Source organism: Nicotiana sylvestris, chromosome 7 (genome assembly GCF_000393655.2).
Source record: "Nicotiana sylvestris chromosome 7, ASM39365v2, whole genome shotgun sequence".
NCBI classification, from domain to species: domain Eukaryota; kingdom Viridiplantae; phylum Streptophyta; class Magnoliopsida; order Solanales; family Solanaceae; genus Nicotiana; species Nicotiana sylvestris.
In genome coordinates, this window is record NC_091063.1 from 160,180,070 (window position 1) to 160,206,706 (window position 26,637).

The following is a 26,637-nucleotide window of genomic DNA, read 5'->3' on the forward strand; positions in this document are numbered from 1 at the left end:
TTCTTTTTGCTTTGTTCACTTTAATATATCTACATCTGATTTATTTAATAGGATAAGATTAACTTGATTTGTCATGTCAATCATGAGCTGTAATATTCCAAACTTTGAAGAAGACTGAATATATATTCTTTCTAAAAATGCACTTTAAATTAAAAACAGAAGTCTCAAGAAAAATTATTTAGTCTCGAAAATAAAATTTAGCTTGAAATTGGAAGCACCTATAACCATTTCAGCTTAGTCATTTTCTTAACTTTTTTTTTATTCTTCTCTTTTTGTTGTGGATTCAGAATTTAGTTCAAAAATGTTAGGCCTTTAGATACCTAAGAACAACTTCGCATTCTTTACCAATTGTTAAAAACTAAATACTACAAAAACAAGGGGCGCCCTCAATTCTCACCCAAAAAATGTAATAATACTAAATAGATAGGAATGAAAATATGCAGAGATTGTGGAACTATGTTAGGCACATTAATTTTTAGGCGAAATACATAAACAGCCCCTCCAAGTTGTCCACAACAATCATTTGAATACCTCAACTGAAACCTTTTTCGCTTAAACATATCACGTATTCACGTGACTAAAAACTGAACTCAATAAACCCTTCAAAGTGACAGATCTTATAGGGTTACACTCGCGGATGACGTGGCAAATTAACAAATCAAAAGATGACACCTATTATTTCTTTAAAAAAATTTGTCTATAGTTAATAAAAAAGGAAAAAAGAAACACAATATTAATAATATTTGTTTGCCTCCTTCCTTGAAACCCTAGAGACCTAGACCCCTCTCAGCCGCCCCCTCTTCTTTTTCTTCAACCAAGAGCAGACTTTAATCCCCCTAAGAATTCCAATCGTCCAACGTCCTCTCCAAGGCGTCGCTGCTTCTGTCCAAACGACCCTTTCCTCCTCGAAGTGCCTTCAGCCGTTTCCAAACAGCCATTGACGTCGGTAATAGCCATGGACGTCGGCAATAGCCATGACCGCCGGCAACAATCATGAACCACTTCCTGTTTATCGTCTATGTTGTTGCAAAATTTCGAATTTCTGGGGTATGTTGTTTTTGCTTCTGAGTCGGGTTTTAGAAGTAGCCGATGTAACCGTGGCAGTAGCGTCATTGTTCGTGGACCTTATTTGCTAGCCGGATTTTTGTCGAAAAATCTGTTCCGACGAGCTCCATTAATTGCAGCTAAAGACACCACTGTTTCACCACTAATTTTTGCCTCTTGGGATTGGCTGAAGAGGAATGGATGAAAAACACTTATGTAGTGGATAGCTTCTACTGTTTTCAATGGCTTCTACGCGTCGGGATTTTCAATGGCTTCTACTGTTTTGTACATTCACTATCATGGTAAAGTTGTGGTGTTGAGAATGGTGGGTTAAGGTGCAGTGAATAGCGGAAGAAAATTTTGGAGAAGAAAGAGTGAGAAAAAATGGACTCCACCAGTTAAATTAAAAAAAAAGAAAAGAAATAAACACAATTTTGAAAGGCTTCACTTGCTGCAACGCAAGTGTAGTACACACATTTTGCCATGTCATTTTGAAGGGTTTAAGAGATACACCAAAAAATAACTTGAGGTGTCTACTTGACAAATAGGTCAGTTGAGGTGTTCAAATGACCGTTGTGGACAACTTGGAGGGGACATTTATGTATTTCGCCTAATTTTTACTACTTTAACTAGGGGTATTCATGGTTCGGTTTGGATCGATTTTTCCCTTAAAAGAAACCAAACCAAGTAAGTCGGTTTTTCAAATATTAGAACCAAACCAAACCAATTAAGTCGTTTTACTCGATTCGGTTTATGTCGGTTTTTTCGGTTATTTGTCGATTTTTTCTTAAATATAAGACATACACTACCAAACAAATATTTCGGCGACCACATTTTCAACGTAACACTATCAAATCAATTGACCTTTAAGAAATCTATTATTTACCAAGATATATTGATAATAATTGAATCAAATAGTGAAATAATTTAAGGACTCAATTAAAAATATATTATTTTTAACACGAAATGGATTCTTACACTTAACAAAAGAAAATTACCAATCAAACTAGAATGTAAAGGTAAAAAACTATACTAAAAGTGCAAACTATTACCATTTACCATTAAATTTTTGAAACTTTGTATAAAAATATACATATATATAAGTGTAATAATAAATTTGAAATAGCTACTCTTATAGTCGGTTTGGTTCGGTTTTTCTGATTGAAACCAAAACCAAACCAAATTTGATCGGTTTTTTAAATTCAAAACCAAAACCAAACCAAACCAAAAAATATCGGTTTTTTTGGTCAATTTGATTTGGTTTTCGGTTTTTCGAGTTTTTATGAACACCCCTAACTTTAACCAAGATTGGCTAAATTATGTTTGAAAATGTGCTAGCATAGAATTTAACTATGTGAACAAAAATAGATTCTTGATTATGTGTTCTTTGTTGAATATGAAGTTTAAATCCATGAACCCTTAATAATAATACATTCAGTGTATTTTTATAAGTGGGGCCCGAAAAGAATAGTGTGTAAGCAAATTTTATCTCTAACTTATGCAGGTAGAGAGGTTGTTTCCGCTAACCCTCGGCTCAAGTCAAGCATAATCGCAGCAGTAAGAAAAAGGAATATAGTAGTGAAAAAAGTCATGGAAAATAAGCAATAACAACAGCGAGATAGTAGTTAAAGTTCTGAAATCTCTCAAGTTCATACAACTTATAGTAAATAAAAAAGTTAACTAAGCAAACAGGGCATTTGGTCTAGTGGTATGATTCTCGCTTAGGGTGCGAGAGGTCCCGAGTTCAATTCTCGGAATGCCCCTTTCCATTATTTTATTCTACACATTTTTCCTGGTTCTTATATCATCATGGGCCCCCGTTCTGGCCCAAAGTAAAAATCACAGCAATTATATTTTGGGCTTTACGATTGATGTGCCCATGTCCATGCAATTATGCTGGTAAAACTAACACGGGCTAGTCACTTTAAGGAATTTTTACATTCCTATTTCATATAGGAAACTATATTACTCTCAATGTTTAAGGTTTGATTTAATTACATTTAGTATACCTTATTACCAATTCTATACCTTAATGTGTTTTAACTGTACAATTAATGTACCGTATATCACTCTTTAATTAATTCTACCGTATATTCCTCCAAATCTCCACCCCCCACGTTTCTCTCTCCCACACCCTCACCCACGTATCTCCCCACACTCACGTTTCAAACCCATTATTCTCTCTGCTAAAACCAGAGAAACATATGTAACACCCTTCCATTAACGTCCAATTTCAAGCTTTTTTTCTTCTAAAACCAGTCAAATCTTCAAAGTTCATACATACATTTACCTTCAGTTTCAAATTTTCTCAATGAAGAAGAACAAACCTTCAGAGAGCAACAATTCCACCATTGACAGTCATTAAAAAGCTTTGAAGCTTTGAATTCAAATTTGGGTTTTCAAAAATCATTATTTATTTTGATTGGGTGTTGTTGTAAATAATTGAGAATATGTTTTGGAGTTTATATCTCAATTTTAAGGGGTTTTGGTGAAGATTTAGACTTGGTTTTGGCTGAATTTTAGATTGAAACTCGAAGAAGAAGAAGAAGAAGACATGACATACATTATATTGCAGCAATTGTAAATAAATTGTAGATAAATTGTAGACTGTTTTTTGCAAAAGATTTGTAGAAGTTTTAGTTGTTTTTTATTTGTGTAAACAGAAAACTAAGCATTTACAATCACAATACAAATAATCTACAGTTTATCTACAAAATATCTACAAACTAGGTACATTAAATTTTTATATCTCAATTCTCATTCGATTGTAGTTTAATTGGGATTTTCAACATAATTGCGTTTTTCAGAAGATTTGTAGAAGTTTTAGCCGTTTTTATTTGTGAAAGCAGAAAATAAAGCATCTACAATCAGAATACAAATAATCTACAATTTATCTACAAACTGGGTACATATTTGGAATCGACATACTTCCCCTGAAATGTATGTTTCACATTTTTTATACATATTTTTGTCCAAAACAGTACTAAATCATCCACTTTAATACAATTTTTATACAATATTGTTCAACTTTTATACAATAGGTAAATGAATAAAAGATAAATAAATAAACAACAGTCTACAATTTATCTACAATTTCTGCAATATGTCTTCTTCTTCTTCTTCTTCTTATTCTTCGAGTTTCAATCTGAAATTCAGTCAAAACCAAGTCTAATCTTCACCAAAACCCCTCAAAATTGAGATATAAACTCCCATATTCCCGATTATTTTCAACAACACTCAATCCAAACAAATAATGATTTTTGAAAACCCAAATTTGAATTCAAAGCTTTCAAGCTTTTTAATGGCTGTCAATAGTGGAATTGCTGCTCTTTTTTCATTTGCTTTGTATTACTGAAATTTGCGATTGAGAAATAGAGAGAGATGTAGAGAGAATTTCTGAAAACAGAGTGTATCGCAAAAACAGAGTATGGAAAATCTTGTTCTGCGTTGTGGAAGATCAGAGTGAAGTCGACGATAATTATGGAATGTGCGTGATTTGCGTTGGGGAAGATCTGGAAAATATTTAATTCCCCTTTTTTATCGCGCAAAATAAGGAATCATAAAGCTACAGTGATTCCTTATTTAATGCATTGTATATATTAGGTAGAAATACTATTAGCATGAAGGGTAATAAGCAAACTATGAACATATTTGGTAATATAGTTTCATATATAGTATATATACGAAAAAAGCCTCTTTTTGAATTGGTAATTGAAAAATAGCCAGCATTTGCAAAGTCACTGGAAAATAGCATTATTTTGTTGAAGCACGGAAAGTTCCACCATAATATCCTGGATTATGGAGCTCCTACGTATAAACTTCTATTATATTATGCTGGAACTCTAGCACACAGAAAGTTCCTGCATAATATGTTGGATCATGGAGTTTCTGCCCAACATATTATATTGGAACTCCAACACATTATGAAATTCCAGCACATTATGTTGGAATCTCATGTGTAAAAAATTCGAATTCCAAGATATTATGCTGGAATTTTTTCAAATTCTTAAAGGTATTTTTGTTCTGATTTTATCTTTACATGAAAAAAAAAATGGCTAAATTTTAATTACTTTTAAAACTATGATTATTTTTCAATTATCATTTATAAATCTAGTTATTTCTGATTTTTGTTTCCCTTGCTGCCATCTACTTTAGGCTACGCGGAAATACAAGATGAACCCTTGCTGTTTCGCCAAATCAAGTTTATTTAGTTTTGGACATTACTCTTTAATTGAAATATTATTTAGTCATGATTAAGTGATATCAGATTAAATGCATGAAATTTTAATTTGATTTTAACAACAGAACACATGTAAATATGGGAGATATATATATGTAAACAGAGAAGGCAGCATTGCTCATATTAACTAAAATTACTTTTGGTTGTATTTCATAATTAAAATTAGCATTTTTGACATTCACTAAATTCCGATTGTACACAGAAAAATTTTCCCCTTTAATTAAGGTCATTTTCCTAAATTAAGATTTTTCCTTATCACATTTAATTGGTCTATTTTTTATTTTGTTTTATCTTTGTTATCGTTATTTAATGTATTATCGGAAAGAGAATTTTGATCTTCAGAAAAGATGCTCTAATTAGGTCAATTGAATAATATTAAGAATTTTGAAACTCTATCTTACTTCAGAGTTTCTACTATTATTTTTGAGTGATTAAGAATTTCTCTAATTATTTTAGTTTTATTTATTAAAATAATAAAGTCAAAAAGGTTGTGCAATATCATTTGATTTTCAACCTCCTTAGTTTAGTTCGTTACTCCATTATTATTCTTATTTCGAAATTCTGTATCAAATGAAAAGAGAAAAGATGCAGGAGTGGAATTAAAAAGAATATTTTGCATCATGCTAAATGGAGTCACATTCGTCCTTGAAACTAATGTTAAGATGGGGAAGTCTCTTCGTCCTTAACGAGAAGTTTAGAATTAGTGTGAGCGGTTTAAACTTCGACCCTTGTTTCTTTTTTCATATGGTAAAGGGGAGCAAAGCCTGTTTTTTACTCCCTCTATTGATAGAAAAAGGGCACTCCTGCCGCCGTTTCAGTGACTCATAGGGCTTCCCTTAGCTCAATCTTTTTGATTCTTGAGAATGGCCGCCACTTCTCCCAGGACCAGAATGTTTGACAAGAGGGAGAGGAATTATTCGTGTTGAATGATTAATGGGAATACGTAATCTCCGGAATGAATTTGGAAATTTATTTAAAGCAATAAAAAACTATTGTGATTGAAAATGATATTATCCACCCATGAGATAGGAAGAAGAATTTTGTCAAGAAAAGTACAAAATACGTGACCCAGCTTAATGAAAATTTTATATGGACGGAAACTAAGGTCTCACTCCCCGTTGTAATTAGGTAAATTTGATTTGACAGATTAATTTGATATTGCAACACGGCTTAATCTTTGTTTTCCAGCCAAAAGTATTATGTTAGTTACCTTCAACTTAAGCTATTGAGTTTATAACCACATTGCAGCCTAGCCAGCATTTCGATTTCAAAGAGCAAACAAAAAGAGAGGGGGGGGGGGGGGTTAATAAAAAGCACCTTTAAACATTTGAAAGAAATGACTGATGATATGAAAACATTTGCTGTACAAATTTTGAGGTGATACTAGTACCCCCATTTGAGAATTGTCTGTTCTAAATACATATTTACACAAGTTTATGTCACTAGGTCATACTTGAATAGATCATTTTTCTTTCATATCGTCATCCAATGCAGTTTTCTTGCAGATCGGACACGAGTTCTTCATCGACAACCATCTTCTTATGCACCCGACATGAAAATCATGGCTGCATGATTTCAAGCTCCCAACATCATCCATGTTCACATACTCTTCCTGTCAAATACAGTGTGACATACAAAATCTACTTGTTAGAATTCTATTGTTTTACTCACATGAAAAGCAATTGCTGTATTCCTCCAACTAATAGACTGGTAAAACTGTTCAATGCACTATCTGATCTCAACAGTAAGGAAGAAGGCATTCGAAAGGCCGACCACTACATAAGCCGCTTGCTGACCTTCATTCATTAGTAAACCAAGGTCCCGGGTCTCCCAGTCAGACCGCGCTTTTTCAAAGAGTAAACTTGCATAGCGTCATAATGATGAAAGGACTGAAGTTCTGAGTGACTGTAAATTGTTTTTACACTGCTGGTGTAGTTTAACCTTAACCTATGATAGCATGTTAATTACTAGTTTTACCAGGTTACCAAGTACTGGTTATACACAAATTTACGCGCAATTCTTGTATAAATGACCTAATTGTTTAAATATTTTTTACACAGTGCATTAAACTTAACTCATGATGAGAACACCTAGGAAGCATTTTATTCTCGATGCGTGAACTCATAATCTCTAATGGTACTAATGTATGATGTACATTCCCAACAAGATGATAGTACTCACCAAACAGATAACACAAGTTCCCTCCTCATGAATTTGATCAGAGGAACAATAAATTGACTCGGTCATGCACTTTGAAATCAGCTCCTCCGACAAGCCAGTATTGACGTGACCAATTCTTTCTCCCAGTGCAAGAAGTTCCTGCTCAAGTCAAATATCGAAGTTCAGTAGATGGCTGCATGTTGAAAACAGAAAGCAAGATAAAGGTGCTAGTAGAGTCTCAGCATTACCTCATAGCCCATGTTGTCAATGTCAAGTCTCATGTCCCTATGCTGATCAAACAAGCTTCTGGATCCGTAGAAAGTAGAGCGATCTGGAACAATAACACCCTGAAAGAACCGACAGATTCACATTCAACATGCCTTGAAGAAGGTGATATGTTCAGAGATCATAGAAATGATTAGCTACAATATCATATTAAAGCCAAGTTACCATCTGCAGCTATTTGAATTTCCCATGATGCCAGATTGGAATAAACAAGTGCCAATACAAAAAGGCAAATAAATCCACTAAATTATAAGTTTTGAAAATTAAGGAGCTCTGACTGAATCACATCAAGACTGACTGGGATATAAGAAGGATCACAAGTCAAACAGACAGCAGAAACAGCTTAAATTAATGACACAACCTACATATCATAAATCTGGGCGCATACATATTCCCAGTTAATCTTTTCAAAGTGAAGCACATAATTCCCTGCATTAGCTAGTTAAACAAATGTACAAAATACACCTGGTAGCATTTATGACTTACCTAAAAAGGTTTTACACCAGTCTTGTAGCATGAAGCGGAAAGGTCATTTATTTATAAAAGAAAAAGAAAAAGAAAGACGGGGACATTCTTGTGGCATGAAGCAATACAACTAGATGCATGTCCTGATGACAAAAAAACAGTGTGTATTTATATAGGGAGTCTACACAGGAGCTGAGCCCCTCAAAAGGACGACATGACAATTTTTTGTATAAGATGAGTATACACACCTCAGATGCAAGTTGCTCACGGAAACCTGCCTCACCAGCCAATGATCTGTACCTATCACTAGATATCCTAGTTCTCCCATTTCGGTCACTACTGCGTGGTCCTAGAGTAGACAATGGACGTGAATGTCTTGAGGAGTAGCCTTCAGCAAACAACTGTGATGCGTCATCTGAAGAACCAACATGCCCATGGCGCAAATAGCTTGACGAAGTCCTGAAAGAAGGGGAAGATCTTTGACTGTAGCTACTTCGGACTCCCCTCGAAGATTGCAAGTTGCCAGGCAAATGTTGAGGAAGGGAACTTCTGTTTGGGGTGAAATCATTGTGGTAACTCCCCATCTCCAGCGAGGTAGATATATTTCCAGTTACCATATCGTAGTGGTTCATATCATAACAATAGAAGCCTGTATCTTCAGCTTGCAAAACATTACTAATTAAATCAGTACATAGTAAAGGATAAAAAAATAATTTAAGAAACTAACCAGAAGCGAAATTCCTCCCATGAGTGGCAGCAGGGGGCATGACTGCATGGTTCCATTCCCTTGTTGAAGAATTAGAACTTGGAGCCAGATAGTTCACTGAACTACAATAATCAGTGGTTGTTCTACTGCTGTTAGAGTGATGTGAAGGATTACTTGTTATATGCGCCCTTCCCACATTACTTTGCAGATCAAATGCAGATCTGCTTCTTACATTCCTCTGAGAACCTTCACCTCCAATAGACAGATTATTACCTCTGTAACTAGGATGTAAACCCCAAGACGTGTAATGAGAGTCTGGATTTTGTTTCTCATGCCAAGAGTCAGAAGGGATATCAGATGAACTGCCAGCATCGAAGTATCTGCTCGTACTACCACTTTCGCCACCTGCAGGTATACCAGGACTCTTACGTTTATATGGCCCTCTCCCGCTGCCCATTGTGAGGTCAACGAGGCCACCATCTACCCCATGATACGTCTGACCTCCATGGGTTGATGAAGATGCTTGATGTGGATAACTCTCATGGATCATATGAAAACCTCCAGTACCTGAATGCAGAAAAGGATCATGAAGAGGACCTTGAACCTGTGGCTGACAGTGTGGAATTTCCATATTTTGATTCGAGGAAGAATATCCACTTGGCCTGGAGGCATGACTCCCCAGAGCAGAATGGTGTGTCCCGTCGATTGACATATTGTCCACTGGATAAACAAGATTACTGCTTTCAGGAGCACCAGCCCGTGCTGCAATAAAGGAGACATTAACATGAGAAGGTTCTTTACTGTTTATTTACGTCCCCCCTATTTCAGAACATATAAATGGTCAAACAAAGTATACGTCCTATTTTATACAGCCAGAAGGCAATATTTTGGTCACTACTCTTCAGCACTTCCACAAGAGTATTCTGTCAAATTGCTAATTTCCATGTTTAGCCAAGGCTAGTTCCACTAATTAAAAGCTAAAAGTTGCTGTTCTGAATCCAACAGTTTAGTTCAAGCCCATCCACTGGTACTATATGTAGGTAGATTTTACATGGACCATTTTCCCTGCAGGAGAAAATCCACCATGAAGCACCAGAAGGGCAGATCATTTTGCCACGTGTATTCTCCATCTTTTACAATATAGAAGTATTCAATGATTTATAATATGATCATAGGATCATCTCGACAATATAACGAGTTTTACTAGCACCACATGTCAATAACCAGAAGGAAGGGCAAGAATGACAAGGAACAAAATCATGGTATGCTTAGAAAAGGAGGGCTAATGGCATGTTATGAACCTGCAGCTCCTAGGCATGTGATAGATTTAGTAATAGACTAATTTCAGATAAAACCTAATAAAACTTTATTTTAAAAGTGAAAATCAGTACACCTAAAAGGAATATCTATTGTTACCGAAAGACAAAGGTGGCTGCTCTGGAAGATTCCATCTCTGATCATCTTCTGTCTCAAATATCTGAGACATGTTGAATAAATTTCTGTGCCCCATTGTACGTGAATGGCGGCAATAAATTTATATCTTAGTGAAAAAAAACCTGCATTCAAATAACAGAAGTCACTTCATAGAAAACATGATGAAAATTATTTTACTTTTGGTTTCACCTTGTCATTTTGTTTCTTTATACAGAAAGGAGATATAAAAAGTTACCCACAATTTTGACCGTTCATCTATAAACCACAAAATGACACATCAAAGATCCACATCGACCAAGCATGACTGAAAAAACTCAGCTGAAGCTAATTTTAAAAGTACCTTAGACAAGCATCTTTATGATATTCTATAATTTTCTCACTCTCTCTTTCCCTTTCCCTTTAGCACGCAAAACGTATTGGAAAAACATTGTCAATCTTACTGTATCTTCAGAACCCCGACATGAATTCTAAACAATTTCTCATCAAACAAATTTCAGACTTTTGAATTCCACAAACTACTCAAACACATCTTGGTACAGCTACTAACTAATAACAGATACAAGCCAACATAGACGAAAGATCTAATCAAAAGTAATTTTAAGGAAAAACAGGGATTAAGCTTGGATTTCACAACAGAACAGAAAAGCTCGAATTAAAATTGTCAAGCCTCTGACATAAAGTAATCAAGATCAGACAGCTAGATGGGGTAAAATTCTTGCACTGAAACTTACTTATCAGCATGCAGAATTAAGTCAACACACAACTAACTCGTAATATTAATGGCTAAAAGACATAAGCTCTTGATTTGGCCAATCTGACACAGTTGACGGTTGCTATATGCTAAAACCGTGTTTTCCTTTTGATAGTTTATATTAAAAGTAAGAGAATTAACGTTGTTATATGTTGAATACATCCGGTTAATGGCATGAAATATTATTTTGTGGTTCTGTAATCCAAAGAACTAGGATATATTCTTCAGCCAAGATATTTTCTTATTTCATGTATTCCAAAATTTCCTCATCTCATTTTAGCCCAAACTCCAATATCAAGAGTCTAATATGTTTTTCACTGCTAATTCAAAGAAGGCTCTCTTCATTACTTGTCTCCTTTTACACGGTAAGCCTCTAAAAACTTGATCGACAGATAAGTAACTTCCTGCGTACATGCAGATGGCTTTTTGCAAATTGTCCACTCAAAATTTTCCCTTCTTTTTACAAGTTACTATTTTGGTCTCTATGACCAGATCCTTTCCGGTGGCACCATCTCTTCTGACCACTATTCTAGAAGAATTTCGAGCAAAATATTCTCCAAAGTTTTTTCTCATCTTTTTATTTATAGTTTCTCTATTTATTAAATTAAAAATTTTAACTAATAACCACTACCAAGGGAGTACTATAGAAAAAACAAAAGGAGAGTTTTCAAAACTGCTAAAAATTCAGGGAATCTAGTATATCCGTAATAGTTGACATGCTATTTCGGAAGTCTTTTCTTCTTTAGCCGAGGGTCTATCGGAAACAGCCTTCGGAGTAGGGGTAAAGTCTGCGTACACACTACCCTCCCCAGACCCCACTTGTGGGATTCCACTGGGTTGTTGTTGTTGTTGTTGTTGCTATTTCGGAATTCTCACTGAACCACATAATTATATTTTTTATACATCTGTCTCTTACTTTGCCTGTTTTCTATCTCTGCAGCAGTTCAACAACTGCTTCAGATTCTGTGGCATAACCCAAAAAACACCAAAGATGTATAGAAACACAGCATATCTGAAACATTTGGTAGCAGTGAAGAAACATGTGACTGATTCAGAGGATTGTTCACATAGAAAACATGTGCTGCGTAGAGTAAATCCTCCATAATATGAAGCTTATCTAATGTTAAACAAGCATCATGTTTTTACTACCATCCAAAACATGCTATTTTTTTTCTTCATGATATTGAAATTAGAACTCCTTAGAACATTGTTCCAGCAACTTTTTATATTACTCTTTGGTTGCCAATTCATGTTAAAATAACAATGATTACTGGATCTCGACGCTGAGATCATCTATCCCCATAACCTTCCCAAATTGTCTTGGAGATCCTCAATAAGCCACAGGAAAGGCAAAACAATAAATGGAGTGTGTCTGAATGGTTTTACGATAAAAGCTACCAGTAAAGTAGAGAATAAAATATCAGATCTACCATAAACTTAATGATACTAATTTTCTACGAGTCTCAATGGAGACAAATCTGCTCACTGTTCTAGATATTGACATTTGTAGCAGTGTATTGGCTCAAAATCAGTACGATGAAATTAGAGTTAAAATACCTTTTGGGAGGTGCACAACAACCATGATCTAACTACAACTTAGGAGTGGCTGCAAGTGAGTTCCCTACAAGAAACCTAGCTCTTTCCCTAGGAGGCAAATTCAACAATGGAGACCGTTGCTACTATTAGCAAAAAGTTCGAGAGAATATGCATGAAGTGGGGGAAAAAAGTGCATGTCAAAAGAGGGAGAATTACTTTGAAAAAGAAACTCTAACGAGCATTTTCATTATCAAGCATTGGTGGCTAAAAAACTTGAAAACCTTTTGAGGGCAAATGAATGAGATAGGAAATTTCACCTGGTGAGTTGGGAGAGATAGAGCCCCGATAGGATCAGAAGAGCCTCGGTAGGAATCATAGTTTTGGCATTTGGAGAATAACTATGTTCCACTGAGCCCTCTTGGGATGGTTATGGAAAGCTAGAAAAAGAAGAGAATGCTCGATGGAGTGACCTGATCAACGGAAAGTATATGAATTTCTAGAAATAGATTCATTGTTACACAACATAGATTCCCTGTAACTTGTAAGAACTAAGAGAACACTTTTGCTCTTTTTGTAAAAATGGGGCTTAGCACTGTCTTTGTGCTAATGATATATAACATTGTTACCTTTCTCAAGAAGAAAAACTATAACCACATATTTTGGATGGTTATGGAAAGTGGCAACTCCCTCTTATAAAACAAGCTTAATGGAAAAGATTATGAAGAGAAAGGATTTCATGAGGTTCATAGGAATCTCTTTTAGGAACTGTATTCAATGTTGGCTTGGTCATACCGCTCTAACAGCTGAATTTTCTCGTCTCTTTTGAATCACAACTGCAAAGGACACCGTAGTTGCAGAGATTCATAATAAGGAATGAGACTGGCAACCTAAAAAAAAAAAAGTAGACAAATATATAACACTGAAAATTGACAATGTGGAAAGATTTCCTCACAGGTATATAAGCTTTACAGAGTTACGGCAATAAGAAGGCATGGAAGATGACCTTCTCAAATGATTCTCCAAGTAGGAATGGCAATGGGGCGGTTCGGGGGCGGGGCGGGTTTAAACCTATGCGGGGCGGGCGGGTTTATATTTATGCGGTGCGGGTTAAAATAATTCTTTTTAAAATTCATCGCGGTGCGGGGCGGGTTGCGGGTTTGTGGATAAAGCTGTTGCGGTTTAGTGGATTAAGCTACTGCAGATTGCGGGTTTGTGATGAAATACAAAGTGTGATACCGGTGGTTCATCTTAATGCTTTTAAATTTGAGGATCGGCTTGCGCATGACTTTAATATAATTTTTTTTTCAGATAGATAAAGTTTAATATACCAAGCAAATTTTGGATTAAAATAACAGAATTACAACCAGAAGAATTAATTACTAAATTTCAACTTCTCCCTTATTCACTCAATTATTCATTCCTTTTGGCACTATTCATTTGTAAAATTTAAAGTAACTGCTACTTGAATTTTCTTAAATTCATACCATTAATACCAGATTTCTTTTCTCTTTTAATTGGGGAATGGTAGGGGTACTTTTCATTTTACTTCTACTGGGTCTTTAATTTTTTCTAATTTAATATCAAGAGTTTGGAGTTTAGATAGTTTGAATTTTTCTTTTTTTCAAAGATAGCTTGAAAATGAATGAACAATATTCAAGAACACACAGTAATTGATATTAGATGCTATGTACCAACAAAAAGCACATAAATTCAAATTAAGTTTCTATTTACATTTAAACCTATGAATATGCGAATAACAAAGTAGAAAAAAAGAGGGAAAAATATTATGCGGGGCGGAGCGCAGCTTGATGCGGGGGGGGGGGGGGGGGGGGGGGCGGTTTGAAAATACTGAAAAATACTATGCGGGGTGGGTTGAGCCAAACCCGCCCCGCAACCGCCCCATTTCCATCCCTATCTCCAAGAAGTCTTACCATAACCTCCTGTTTGAGGGGTGGTGATGTAAAGACCATTTGGACGTCAATATGGAAATTGGAAGAGTAGAAATTTATTTGACCTATAAAAAGGAATAAAACTCTAATGACAGTAACTTCTTAGAACCCAACAGAAGCTCATAAGAGAGAAAAGTTTGTCATAATATATCTAACTTCATCCTCAATTTTCCTCTAAAGACAGGAGAGATGGGACTGATATGTTTATCTCCTTTGTTTCTTTTAGTAAGTTAAGACCATTATATGTGGAAAATTACAGCTAGTTTTCTTTTTACGTAGAAATATACGCCCTAGAATCCCTCCCCTAGCTGAAGAATATCCTTTACCTGACTAACATAACTCCTCCAACTAAGTCTTAGGAGAAATTGATTTTTGTTTTTGATAAATAGGAGAACTAATTTATTTTTAATTACTTGCAATGGAGAAAATGTATTGTTGTAAAGGCAAAAACAACACCATTGAATTCTATAGGATTATCCATGATGCGAATAGCTTCTAAGCTCATTAAAACTTTATGCTACTATCATTCATGGACAGTAAATAAGTTGTCTGAATATATGAGACTAGAGAACAATAAGCAAGCTAATGGTAGTAATGATACTCCTATGCACATAATCATATTACCCAAATTTGATGCAGTTATGACAATTTCCTTCACAAAGTTAACTCAGTAAGAATGAGAAAAGGGAAAGAGCAAGATCTGTCCTGGGGATGGATGTCTATGATCATTCCTATTGAACTACTCAAAATTGAATACGAAACAAGCACACAAGCTAAACCACTTGATTACTCCTGTTTCAACTAGATGATAGAAAAACTAAAGACAGCTCATTGTTTATGAAGTGACTGAAGGCAGCTAATTTATAAATCTAAAAGGAGAAACATATCACCACAAGTACCTTTGACGAGCCATACCACCAAATAGACAAGGCCAATTTGGTTCCCCTCATCCCATGGCAGTCTCACTGAAATATGTTCCATTAGGAAGAAGCCACTACAATTTTTGAATCCATCAATCTTTCTGTTAATGACTGTTTCAAGGTGCAGAACTCAAACAAATGCAGGACCAAGAGCAAGGGGTGGAGGAGGAGCCTGAGAGTTTCTATGGAAGCACTTATTAATGTTTGTATGAGTTATACCAGTGGTAAAAGAACATAAGAGTGTATTTACAAAGAAGCAATTGTTAATGTTTGTATGAGAAGGAGCAAGAGATTGACTAGTCAGAAAGACAGAAACTTAATGGACAATGAGTGTACAAGACAAGCAAAGGAATAATCTTGTCAGAGAGAAAGGAAAAAATTTTGTTAACAGTACCGGAGGTGCTTTGTGCTTGAATGAGTTTAAAATGAAGTATTGCCTAGTACAAAATGGCGAGTAGAAGCAAAAACTGTGAAATGGCTGTTAAAAGCGTTCCATGATTGCATCTACTTGCAATGTAAAATATAAGAGCCACCACCTCAGAAGATTGTGGGTAGTACCAAAAGATGAATATTGCAGGGCATCAACAAGCCCCAAGGAACAATAGGAGAAATCCTTGAAGCTGCAGAAGCAACAGCAGTTGGAGATTTTTTTACATCAATAGGAGTTCAGCCATAAGACAGAGGCTAACTGGTACTACACGTGTTTTCTGATTCATCTCAACCAACTATGGTAGCTGTCCTCCAATATTGGGTAGACCAAGCAACATTACGATTAAGTGCTCTATATAATTGCAGCACACTTAGCAATATACTAGCATCAATGGCTACATCTTAGTGGGCCACTAAGAAAATGTACCATCCATTGCAACCCCAGTTGTGTATTGTGATGCCACTCAAAGAATCTGTTAATCAGGATTGCTCTCACTTTATTTCGTTCTAAGCCACAAATAGAGTAAGATTACAACCTAAGACTTCAAAGGAGCACAAGTTCACTAGGTCAACAGGCTCAACTAAATGAATTACCAGCATACAAATGAATCAGGATAATGTGATCAGCTGTCAGTGAGAAAAGAGAGAGAACATCGTGTCTAGCGAGCACTAAGTATCTGCTCAGTGCCTCTACTCTGAGCCTTAAGAGGAAATGAGGAATGTAGTAATAAAGTTGCAAACCGTCCAATTAGCACACATTCTATTGTGCCCCATTTAGTGTTATTCGCCTGCAAACAATCCAAGTGTGCACGTACAAGCAGCAGATCTAGATGGCACCACCTCTGCCCCCATGTCACTACCAACAGACCCACTCCACAGGAACATGACACAAATCCCAGTCAAAAATGTGCTTTGAAAGCAGCACGCTCAGCAAGAACCTCATCCCCTATCATCAATCAAAAAAGGGCATAACCAAGACACTCTTTCCAAGTGAAAGTGGTCCCATACAACCAGCAGTCGTCATAAAGAAAAGGAGTCCCACAACTAATCAGAAAGTACTAGGATTGTAGAATGAACTTCAGTCTTTCAACAAATGATCACTCACAGATAGTGGCAGCCTGTAAATGACCTTCAGTTTTTCAACTTCTCACCCACAGTTAGTAGCAGCCAGTAAAGGAACTTCATGTTTTCACAACTTCAGGTTTTCAACCTTCAGAGAAGCATTTTAATTGTATAGGTGATTTTCACAGTGCAAGGTCATTAATTCTGCAAAGATAGCAGAATCTATTTCCTATGAGCTCTTCAGGCTCAAAGGTTGAAGGGTAGGAGACTGCAATAGCAGCAGCTCAGACTAATGAATCTGAATAAGAACATCATAAGAATGAAATGTCTTCATAACCTGCCAGATTGACCAAAATGTTGCCTGCAACATCATTTGTGATTGAGGTCTATAGAATAGCAAAGCTAGCTAGCTATCCACCATTTAAATACCCTGCACGAGCTCCCAGGTTATTTTCAGTAAGAAAGATGAAAAGAATCAGAAATATAATTATATGACCGTATCCTAAATATCTGAGACGAGAATAAGAAATACGGACTGAGATACGGAAAAAGAGAGGAAGAGCAGTAAGATGCTAGAGCAAAGCTAGAAACCAAAAGAACAATGTAAGATGAGGAAATTGTTCCTTAAAATAAGTACTACAGATAGATATGGCTGGACTGAGAAAGGTATGTACCAAAACCCTCACCTGTACTTGTAATCTGTCCTCATTCCAAGCCCTCACATCATCTTATGTCGTGTCAAAGGTAAGAAATGTCAATGAAAATGACATTTGATCATCAGGCCCAATATTAAGCTCAAGTCAACTCCAACAAAGCCCTAATTTGAACTATTTAGCTCAGGAAACCCATTCTTATGACTCTAGGGCAATATCCTTCATCTGACAACAATAAGCCACCAGCCTCCCTAGCCTGCACAGCAAAAACCATCTAAACCTAGATGCTCTGGAAGGTAATATTGAAAAATGCTAGTAAATATAATCTAGGGACTCGATGCCTAATAGATTACAAAGTGGGCGCTGGGCAGGAAGATTGGAGATAGATATTTGTTAATATAGAGCCACTGTCACTTGGCTTCAGATAAATATTTGCATACATCATTTAAGTTAGTTCTATCCAATTCCTTCAAGTTCATACCCTGATGCATACAGTCCCATACCATAATCAATTAATGAGGCAACAAATGCTAAACAGGATGACAGAACAAGAAAAAAAGATCATTTATAAAAGAGAGTCAACAATGCAAATATTGTTCAAATTACAAAGTTTGTGGGATAAAGACAAATGCTTTCCTAGTTCCGAACTAGTCCAATGAAAGTAACTTGGCATGGTGTCCTACAAAAACAAAATACAATATAAACAAATATAGACGGTTCAGCGCTAAGATGTATCATTAAGTTGAACAAGGGACTGATAGACTGTTGTTTCTTACTTCATATTTAAGTGTTCAAAAATGTAAGAAAAACAGCGGTTAGAATAAAAGGGAAGGAAAATTTTGAAGAATAACATTGAAATATCATAATACGCAGCATCATATCCCCCTGGGATCCAAAGAGAGCTATGCCCCAATAAGAGAACTTTTGAAAGCTAAAAGCTGCACCACACAGGTACATGCTCCACCTAGATTCTTTTAACAGTAGATCTTAAAGCTAACAATTTGAGAGCTTACGTAGGAAAAGGACATGCTTACGTGAACCGAAGAGCCTCTCTCAAGCGGTCAGCAACAAAGAAAAAGTATTATGTCTTCGAGTCCTTGCAGGGTCGTTAACTTTGTGGCCATATGGTAAAATATGCAAATAAAGCCTGCTTCATTTGCATTGGACAAAGTTTGCATTAAAAGTACTACCACTAATGGTATATACAAATCTTGGTTTTTAAGAACCACCGTAATACTATATGCACCAATAACTCCACAATCTCAAGGCTCTGATTTTCTCATACAAGTACCAAGATCAACAAGATTGTCCAGAAGGATCCTTGCAAAATGCAATACCAACTATGAAAATACCAATCTAAAGGAACTACAAATGCATTCGCCATGAACAGCATTGCTAATGGAAGAATGGCGTAAAACTGATTCTAGGCACCATTTTGGATTTGACTTGAAATTGGTGGACTCAAATTGTAATTTCTTATCCAAATAAGTTGCATCACTATGAGATTCAAATCTTAGTTCATTTGAAAAGTTTCACACTAAGACGTATACGGCATGTATCAATAACATATCATCTTTGCTTGGTCTCTAGACCACTGAGGTGAATTTAACTCCCGCGGAGTTATGAGTATACCGCCACCCCTTATTTGAGAAAAGGCGTTTCATGCTGATCCTTTTAAAATGACAGACACGCCGTCAAATTTGGGGAAAATGGTCTTAAACCTGCACGATATAAATAACTCAAAATTGTACTCCCCCCATTTCATTTTATGTTGCTTGTTTGACTTACCATGCAATTTAAGAAAGAAAGGAAGACTTCTCGAACTTGTCATCTTAAACACGTCGTGACATTTCTTGTGACTATAAAAGTATGTTAGTAAGGGAAAAGATAATTTTTTCCCAAAAAGGTTTCATTCTTTTTTTTTTAAATAATCGTGGCGTCCCAGCCAGCATGCACATACCTCGACTAATTCCACAGGATTGCTACCTCCGGCCAACAACAAGTACCAGATAACTTTGTCCACCAAGGTTTGGACAGATGAGAAGAAAACACCTCATGTTTTCGCCTCCGCTGAGATTTGAACCTGAGACCTCATGGTTCTCAACCCACTTCATTGACTAATCGACCACTAGGCCAAACCCTTGGGTAATCATTCTTTTTAAAAAAATAAAAATAAAAAGGAAAGAGTGCCAAATAAAATAGAATAAAGGAATATTAGATTATAATTACTCTAACCATGATTGGCTAACGTGTCAATGTTTCACCTCACTGTGGTTTATTTTCTCCACTTAATTTACATGCAGTATGCTAGCGTAATTAATTATCAATCTCAAGTTGACAAACCACTCGAGCACATTAGAGAATCTCTAGTGCTAAATAATCCTTAAGTACATAGTATTGAAATATTATGGACCCAATGAAGCACTTATAATAATGAGGATTCATATAGCCGAACCCAACTAGCTTGGGATTGAGGCATAGTAGTAGTTTTGTAGTTGTTGATGTTGTAAGCTAGCGTAATTATCAATACCTCTTGCCATGAGTTATCAAGTTATGACTTAACGCTCAGGATCAATTTCTCTTCAAAAATGTAATCTTAGTAAATCAGTGCACCACTTATAATTTGTATCTCATTCCACTTGAAGGACATATAAGGTAATAGAACTGAGAATTGCCTGCTATCCATAAAGGAGAAAATGTATATCTATTTCAGTTGCCTTCCAATCATACGAAACAAAGCTAAGCCATGAATACTTCACATAAGTGAAATAAACCAACCAATTTCTCTCTTTTACCCTCCCTCTCTCCCTCCCTCTCTTTTTGATAAATAATCGATGCTTTAGGAACTCCTATATGCAACACATACTCTCCTGGACATCAAGATTTTCACATTAAAAATTTACAGTTAATGTAGAAGATTACCAAATTGGGATGTTCAATTTTGTTCCTTTTTTAAACATTTATGCACTATGCGCGATGAATAACTACAAAAATTACTTGTTTCAATGATGGCGGTATTTGGGTCAACTTGGGCGCAGCTCGACTAGTTCCATTTAATACATGCTGCCTCCAATCAACACAGATAGCGGGTAACTTTGTACACCGAGGTTTAGGCAAATGTAAGGCTAGCGCTAGCCTACTAAATACGGGTTCGCCGGAATCCTCTGACTTTTACTTAACTGGATTTGTATTAAGAAATTTGTTAAATATGTATAAATATTCAATTACGAACCCACTAGCTAAGACGAGTTACGGGTTCTGTGGCAACTTCAGAACCACCCACAAACTTTAAATTTTAGTTCCGCCTCTAGGTGATGGAAAGACATCACCTTGCTTTTTGCCTCCGCTAGGATTTGAACTTGGAATAACTACAACAATTATATTCTCCTTAATTAATCCATGAGTAAATAGTCCACAGATTCAAATTTTTTTGTTGATTATATCAAGTCTCCAGTATTTACTTAAAAACACAAAAAACTAGGCACTTGAATAATTTACAATCAAAAATAATTTAAGTTTCATTTAGAAATCTTTTTAAGGTTCTTAGATACAATAAGTTGAAATAAGCAGAAAACAATTAATTCATGCAAAATATGTAAAATAAAAAATAAATCACATACTAAACGATCGGGTGGGAAAATAACAATCAGCTCAGAAAAAACGAAATACTATATATTCCCCCACCAAGTGATAAATGATTGATTACAAATATTAAGGATAAATAATTGTTTTTTTTTTAAGTTAGAGAATCTACCGAGCAAAAGCGAAAAAACAACCGCAAAAGAGGATGAATTTTGATTTTAAAAACAAACGATCGGGCGAGAAAAATCAACTTTAAACCCGATAACTTTTCCCCAACAAAAACCGAGCAAAAAATATGTACAATAAATAAAGGAACAGAACAATCAAACAGGAATACGAACTTGATAGGTATTAAACATGGAATAAAATGATGATCGATGAATTACCTGGAAAATTTGCGGGGGAAGAAAACGATTGCTTTTGCTTCTGGATGATCGGTTAATTGTGTTTGATCAGAATAATTAATTTATTACAATTTGATATATTTTGATATATGGAGATAAAAGAAAAGACACACACGTAAAGAGAGAGAGAGAGAGAGAGGGGGAGCAATTATATGCGCACAAGGCAATGAATTACATAGCGGTTGGATTATTTTATAGTATTGCTAGTGACTCTTAATTTTTTTTCCTTTTCCTTTCCCTTTCAATATACAACAACAACATACCAATTGTATTTTCACAAGTAATTTGAGAAGCATAATATATAGAGAATTTTTTATAAAGCACCATCTTTTAGTCCTAATTAGTCATTTATAGATACTCTTTGTTATATTACTTGTTATAGATACCTTTTATGTTTTTATACAATGTATTTCATGTATTTAAGCAGTTGTATTCATTAATACAACCAAAAAAATAGGCGTAAAAACGGGAACTCCAGCTAATGGGTATCTATATTTATCTATATTCAAGCTGAATACAAATAAAATACAGTAACATTTTTGCGCAAATTCTGGAAAGTTAAACTTGTTAAAAACGGAAGGAAATAAATTCACATGATAGTCTCCTAATTTAACTCAAAGAAATAATACGAGTACACATTAATCTGCTCAAAGAAAGCAGAATAATCTTCTCCTTTTTTTCGTGAAAAGAAGCAAAAAATAAAGCAAACACTTACAGAATTGCATATTTCATAGCAAATCAGTTTTGAATACATATCAATACAACTACAAACACTTACAGAAGACTAAATACAGTAACAAGGCTAAATACATATTAAAAACTAGATACCACACACATGACATAAAAAATAAGTAAGTTGAATACATATGAATACATTTGAAAACTTACTGGAAAATTGAACAGTTGCAAACAAAAATACAGTCGAATACATTGCATATGTCACAATGTAAAAGAGAGAGAGAACATGTTTAGGAGTTATACAGTAATTAGGTGAGAGAAAATACAAAAAAGGAGAGAGAAAAATATTTTTTAGCATATATGGTGTCTTAATTGTAGGATGGAACTATATTTAGATTTTATGCTATAAAGAATAAAAGGTATTTATAGGATATAATATTTTAAAATGGTATTTATTTAATATAAATATGGTACTAATGTATTCTATAGGTTGTAAAATTTCCTAATATATACACAATTTTACCCCTAAATAGAGCAAGTAGAAAGAATATTTTCGATAAATCCTCGACTCAACAGTAAAAAAGAAAGAAAATAAACATGATAGTAAAAAAGCTATGAAAAGAAACAATAACGACAGCAAAATAGCAATAAAATTTATGCAGAAGCAATATCGGATAGTAATAGAAATTTAATAATAAGATAAACGAGAATAATACTAAAACTACTATTATGAAAATAAAGTGTGTTGTACACCATGTTAATCTTTTACCCTAATTCTCGACATCCACGACCTCCTATCAAGGGTCATGTCCTCGGTAAGCTGAAAATATGTTATGTCCTGCCTAATCACCTTTCGCTAATACTTCTTTTGTCTTCCTCTATCTCTTTTTAGACCCAACATATTCAATCTCTCACACTTTCTCACTGGGGCGTCTATGCATCTCCTCCCCATGTGCCCGAATCATCCCAACCTCACTTCCTTCATCTTATCCTTCGTGTGGGACACCCTCAACCTTGTTCCGAATATTTCATTCCTGACCCTATCACTTTTAGTTAAAGGCGGAGTTAAGATGTTAAGTTTATGAATTATGCACCACAATTCTTTTTATCTACTACGTTATATATATATATATATATATATATATATATATATATATAATGTATTTTTACATATACAGGTTTGATCCAAAGCTATTGGATTATACCGAACCCATAACTATAAGGCCGGCTTCGCCCCTACTCCTAGTATGCCCACTCATCCATCTCAGCATACTCATTTCTATTATCTTCATCTTCTAGACATGAGAGTTCTTGACTAACCAATACTCCACCACATAACACATCTGGTATAATCGCTATTGTGTAGAACTTACCTTTTAATCCTGGTGGTACATTCTTATTATATAAGACATCGGATGCAAGCCTATGTTTTAGCATCTTTTTTTTTCTTATTCTTTAGTTTAACTAATACTCACAAATTGTGCAAACAAATTAATACTATTAAAAAAATTTATCTGTTGTAGTAAATAACTTGCTTTATTTTTAAGATTGAAAAAGCACATTTCAAGGTCTCGTTGCTTCGGTGAATCACTTGAGTCCTGATACATTTTTGGTGCCATGGAGCTAGACATTTTTATTTAAGTTATTTTATGTCTAAGAAAATAGGATAACTAGGTTGAAGCGTAATGATCATACGTCTGTAATGCATTGTACGTCCCATAATAGGTCACATTCTTCTACTTACTCCCGGAAGTCGATGACTAGTAATAAATAACTTGCTTTATTTTTAAGATTGAAAAGACACCTTTCAAGGTCTCGTCGCTTCGTTGAATCACTTGAGCCCTGATCACGCCCAACTATGCCTTATAAAAAGGACTAAGCGATCGTTGCAAATATAATCTCGTTTACAAGTCCGGAGTCGAATCTCACAGAGAACTAAGGTTTAACTACAGTTGTTCACTACCACCAAGAAGACAAGCTTAAACAATTCCTAACTTATAGATACTAAGATTCCCGTGTTTAACTATTTAACTAATAAATTAAAATAGTAAATTAACAACTAAAGATACTAATGGTTAGAGACAAGATTAAGGAGGTCTAGAGTTATGATTTCCCCTATTGTCGGAATCCTTCCCGCTACATTTTCTATAAATTCGCCTATGTATTCTCTACCGATCATGAGCGCTCTGATTGTCGTAACTATCCCCCGAGTAATTGATCAAGGCCAACCCTGTACTACTATGAAGTAGCAAGAGAGGTCGAAGCAGCTTTTACCCGAGAAGGTCGGGATCGATTTCCACATGGAGCTAGATATTGGAGTTGAGTTTCTATCTAAATTGGTATTGCGTATTTGTTCCTAATTGCACTTCTAAACATTGTTGGTTTTGATTTTACTTCTAATTTTATACTATTACAATGCTAAATTAGGCTAAGTAAAGCTAAGATTAAACTATTGAGAGTTGTTCAAATAGATAAAAGGCATTAGGATAGTGACTTTCTCCTAGGTGGTTAATTGACGGATTCTTGAGTCTAAGGCTAGATTGTCACATTTGGGGAGTATAATATAACCATTGCACGATTTTACTCACTCAATACCTCTCGGTAGTTCGAGTATTTTGCCCGAATTGACTTTCTCAAGACCAATTGGGTATGCATATTTGTGCAAGCAATTGAGATTCAAGTCGGGTATTACTATCTTTAGGTTTAACCCTTTAATTGGGGCTATCAATCTCTTGAATACGCCTCAATTCCTTGTTGGACCAATTTCATGTACTTAGGCTTTCTTTCTCAAGAAGAGTCAAAGTCTACTAGGCATGAACTAGTGTTTGCAATCACTAATTCAACATTAAAACCCAAAATTAGTCCAAATATCAAACACCCATAGACAATCAAGCATCAAAACACAAGATCCATCAATTACCCACACTAGGGTTGAGCCACAACGCTAGCTAATGGCTCTAGATACTCATAATTATAGAAAAAAACAAAGAAATAGATGAAAAAAGCCCATAATAATTAATTACTAGATAAATCTTGAAGATTCAATGTTGAAACTAAGCTAAAATTACTCAAAATGATAAAAGAGAGGAGTTCACGAGCGCAGCTCTGTCCCCAAAATCTATCTGATGACCTAAAAATGGGAAAATAAACTATTTATACTAGGCTGAAAATTCTGAACAAAAATACCCCCATGCGGGTCTAGTGTGGACTGCACAAAATCGAGTGCGGCCGTACTAAGGCTCTTGGCTTGACTATTTTGTTCTCTGAAGTTGGCCACCGTGGACCGCACAAAATGCACAGTGGCCGCAGTGGCTCCTATTGCGGTCCGCATAAAATGGACCGCGGACCGCATTGGCCAGGTTCCTCCAAAATGTCACCTCTCTGAACTTGAGCTTTGCGGACCGCACGAAATCGAGTGCGGCCGCAATGACATCAATGCGGTCTGTACAAAATCCTTTGCGGCCGCATTGCCTGGCTGACTGAGAAGCATACTCTTTGATCTTCATCTTTGCGGACCGCACAAAATGGTGTGCGGCCGCACTAGCCCTATTTGATTGAGCTTGGCCTTGATACTTGTGCAAGTTTCACTTCTTTTTGAGCTGGTTTTTGACACCTTGTCACCTTGTTGATCAAACCTGCAATCAAGTACAACTAGTGAGCCTTTGGGACTATTTTGTACACATTTCTAATCAAAACTTAAGCAAGAAGAAGTGTAAAATGCATCATAATCCCTAGTTATCAACTTCCCCAAACTTAAGCTTTTGCTTGTCCTCAAGAAAACAAAATAAGACCCACCCGTTGAGAGTCAATTTAAGAAAATTCAGCCGACTTAAAGTGACCTCATCTAGCATCAACTGGGACTAACAATTGCATTCAATTCAAATGAATCATTAACAACATTCACTCTTTTAAACACCATGGGTTTAGTGCGACACAAGAGCATCAAGAGTTGACTCAACACAATAAAGAAGCTCTTTCTATTACTTTGGTCGTTGTGGAACCCAAACTCACACATCCTCAACTCTCCCTAAATAAACCTCACCTTTAGGATAGTGGCACTCAGAACGAGGTTAATGGAAATACACTCATCTCTCTCAAGGAACAATCACAAGTATGGCTCTAAGTACCATATGCTTGCCCCTTATGTAAGTCACCACTAATGAAAGTTTCATTCAACTCAAGATCATATAGGGCTTTTGTGGAGACATAGTGAAGGCTTTTGGTTCAGGGTAGGAAATGTTTGGTCTAAGTAGGTTCCAACTTCCCTTTAGCACTTCTTTTGCTTCATTTTGGCACGCATTCACTTGACTTTTTAAGCCATTTCACTTCTTTATAAGAG

At 35.6% G+C, this 26,637-nt stretch overlaps 1 protein-coding gene and 1 non-coding gene across 11 annotated transcripts; one reads left to right on the plus strand and one right to left on the minus strand.

Annotated features, from left to right (window-relative positions):
* Positions 1 to 2,735: 2,735 nt before the first annotated feature.
* On the plus strand, positions 2,736 to 2,807 carry TRNAP-AGG (transfer RNA proline (anticodon AGG)). Its single transcript has one exon. It is a non-coding gene; the product is annotated as a tRNA-Pro (tRNA).
* A 3,795-nt stretch (positions 2,808 to 6,602) lies between these two features.
* LOC104230230 (probable E3 ubiquitin-protein ligase ZFP1) lies at positions 6,603 to 21,782 on the minus strand. Of its 10 annotated transcripts, none has more exons than XM_009782982.2 (10): positions 21,603 to 21,782; positions 17,668 to 17,890; positions 17,319 to 17,411; positions 15,470 to 17,185; positions 10,317 to 10,456; positions 8,922 to 9,662; positions 8,443 to 8,855; positions 7,693 to 7,791; positions 7,466 to 7,603; positions 6,603 to 6,896 (listed from the first exon to the last, which is right to left on the minus strand). In XM_009782982.2, exons 5-10 carry the CDS (start codon positions 10,408 to 10,410, stop codon positions 6,747 to 6,749), a joined length of 1,635 nt encoding a protein of 544 aa, XP_009781284.1. In that variant the 5' UTR covers positions 10,411 to 10,456; positions 15,470 to 17,185; positions 17,319 to 17,411; positions 17,668 to 17,890; positions 21,603 to 21,782; the 3' UTR covers positions 6,603 to 6,746. The 10 variants fall into 10 exon arrangements, with proteins under 10 accessions (XP_009781284.1, XP_070006862.1, XP_009781282.1 ...); XM_070150761.1 differs by having other exon boundaries at positions 15,470 to 16,865; positions 17,025 to 17,411; XM_009782980.2 differs by adding an exon at positions 18,669 to 18,781 and having other exon boundaries at positions 15,470 to 17,411.
* Between the last annotated feature and the right edge of the window lie 4,855 nt (positions 21,783 to 26,637).

Bases quoted from the DNA above. Each gene is read 5' to 3' on its own strand.
- LOC104230230 (XM_009782984.2), bottom strand. From the start codon at position 10,410: ATGGGGCACAGAAATTTATTCAACATGTCTCAGATATTTGAGACAGAA. The intron at 9,663-10,316 runs GTAACAATAGAT...CCTTTATTGCAG, and splicing joins GCAGCCACCTTTGTCTTTCG to CACGGGCTGGTGCTCCTGAA. The intron at 7,604-7,692 runs GTAATGCTGAGA...TGACTTGAGCAG, and splicing joins TTGACAACATGGGCTATGAG to GAACTTCTTGCACTGGGAGA.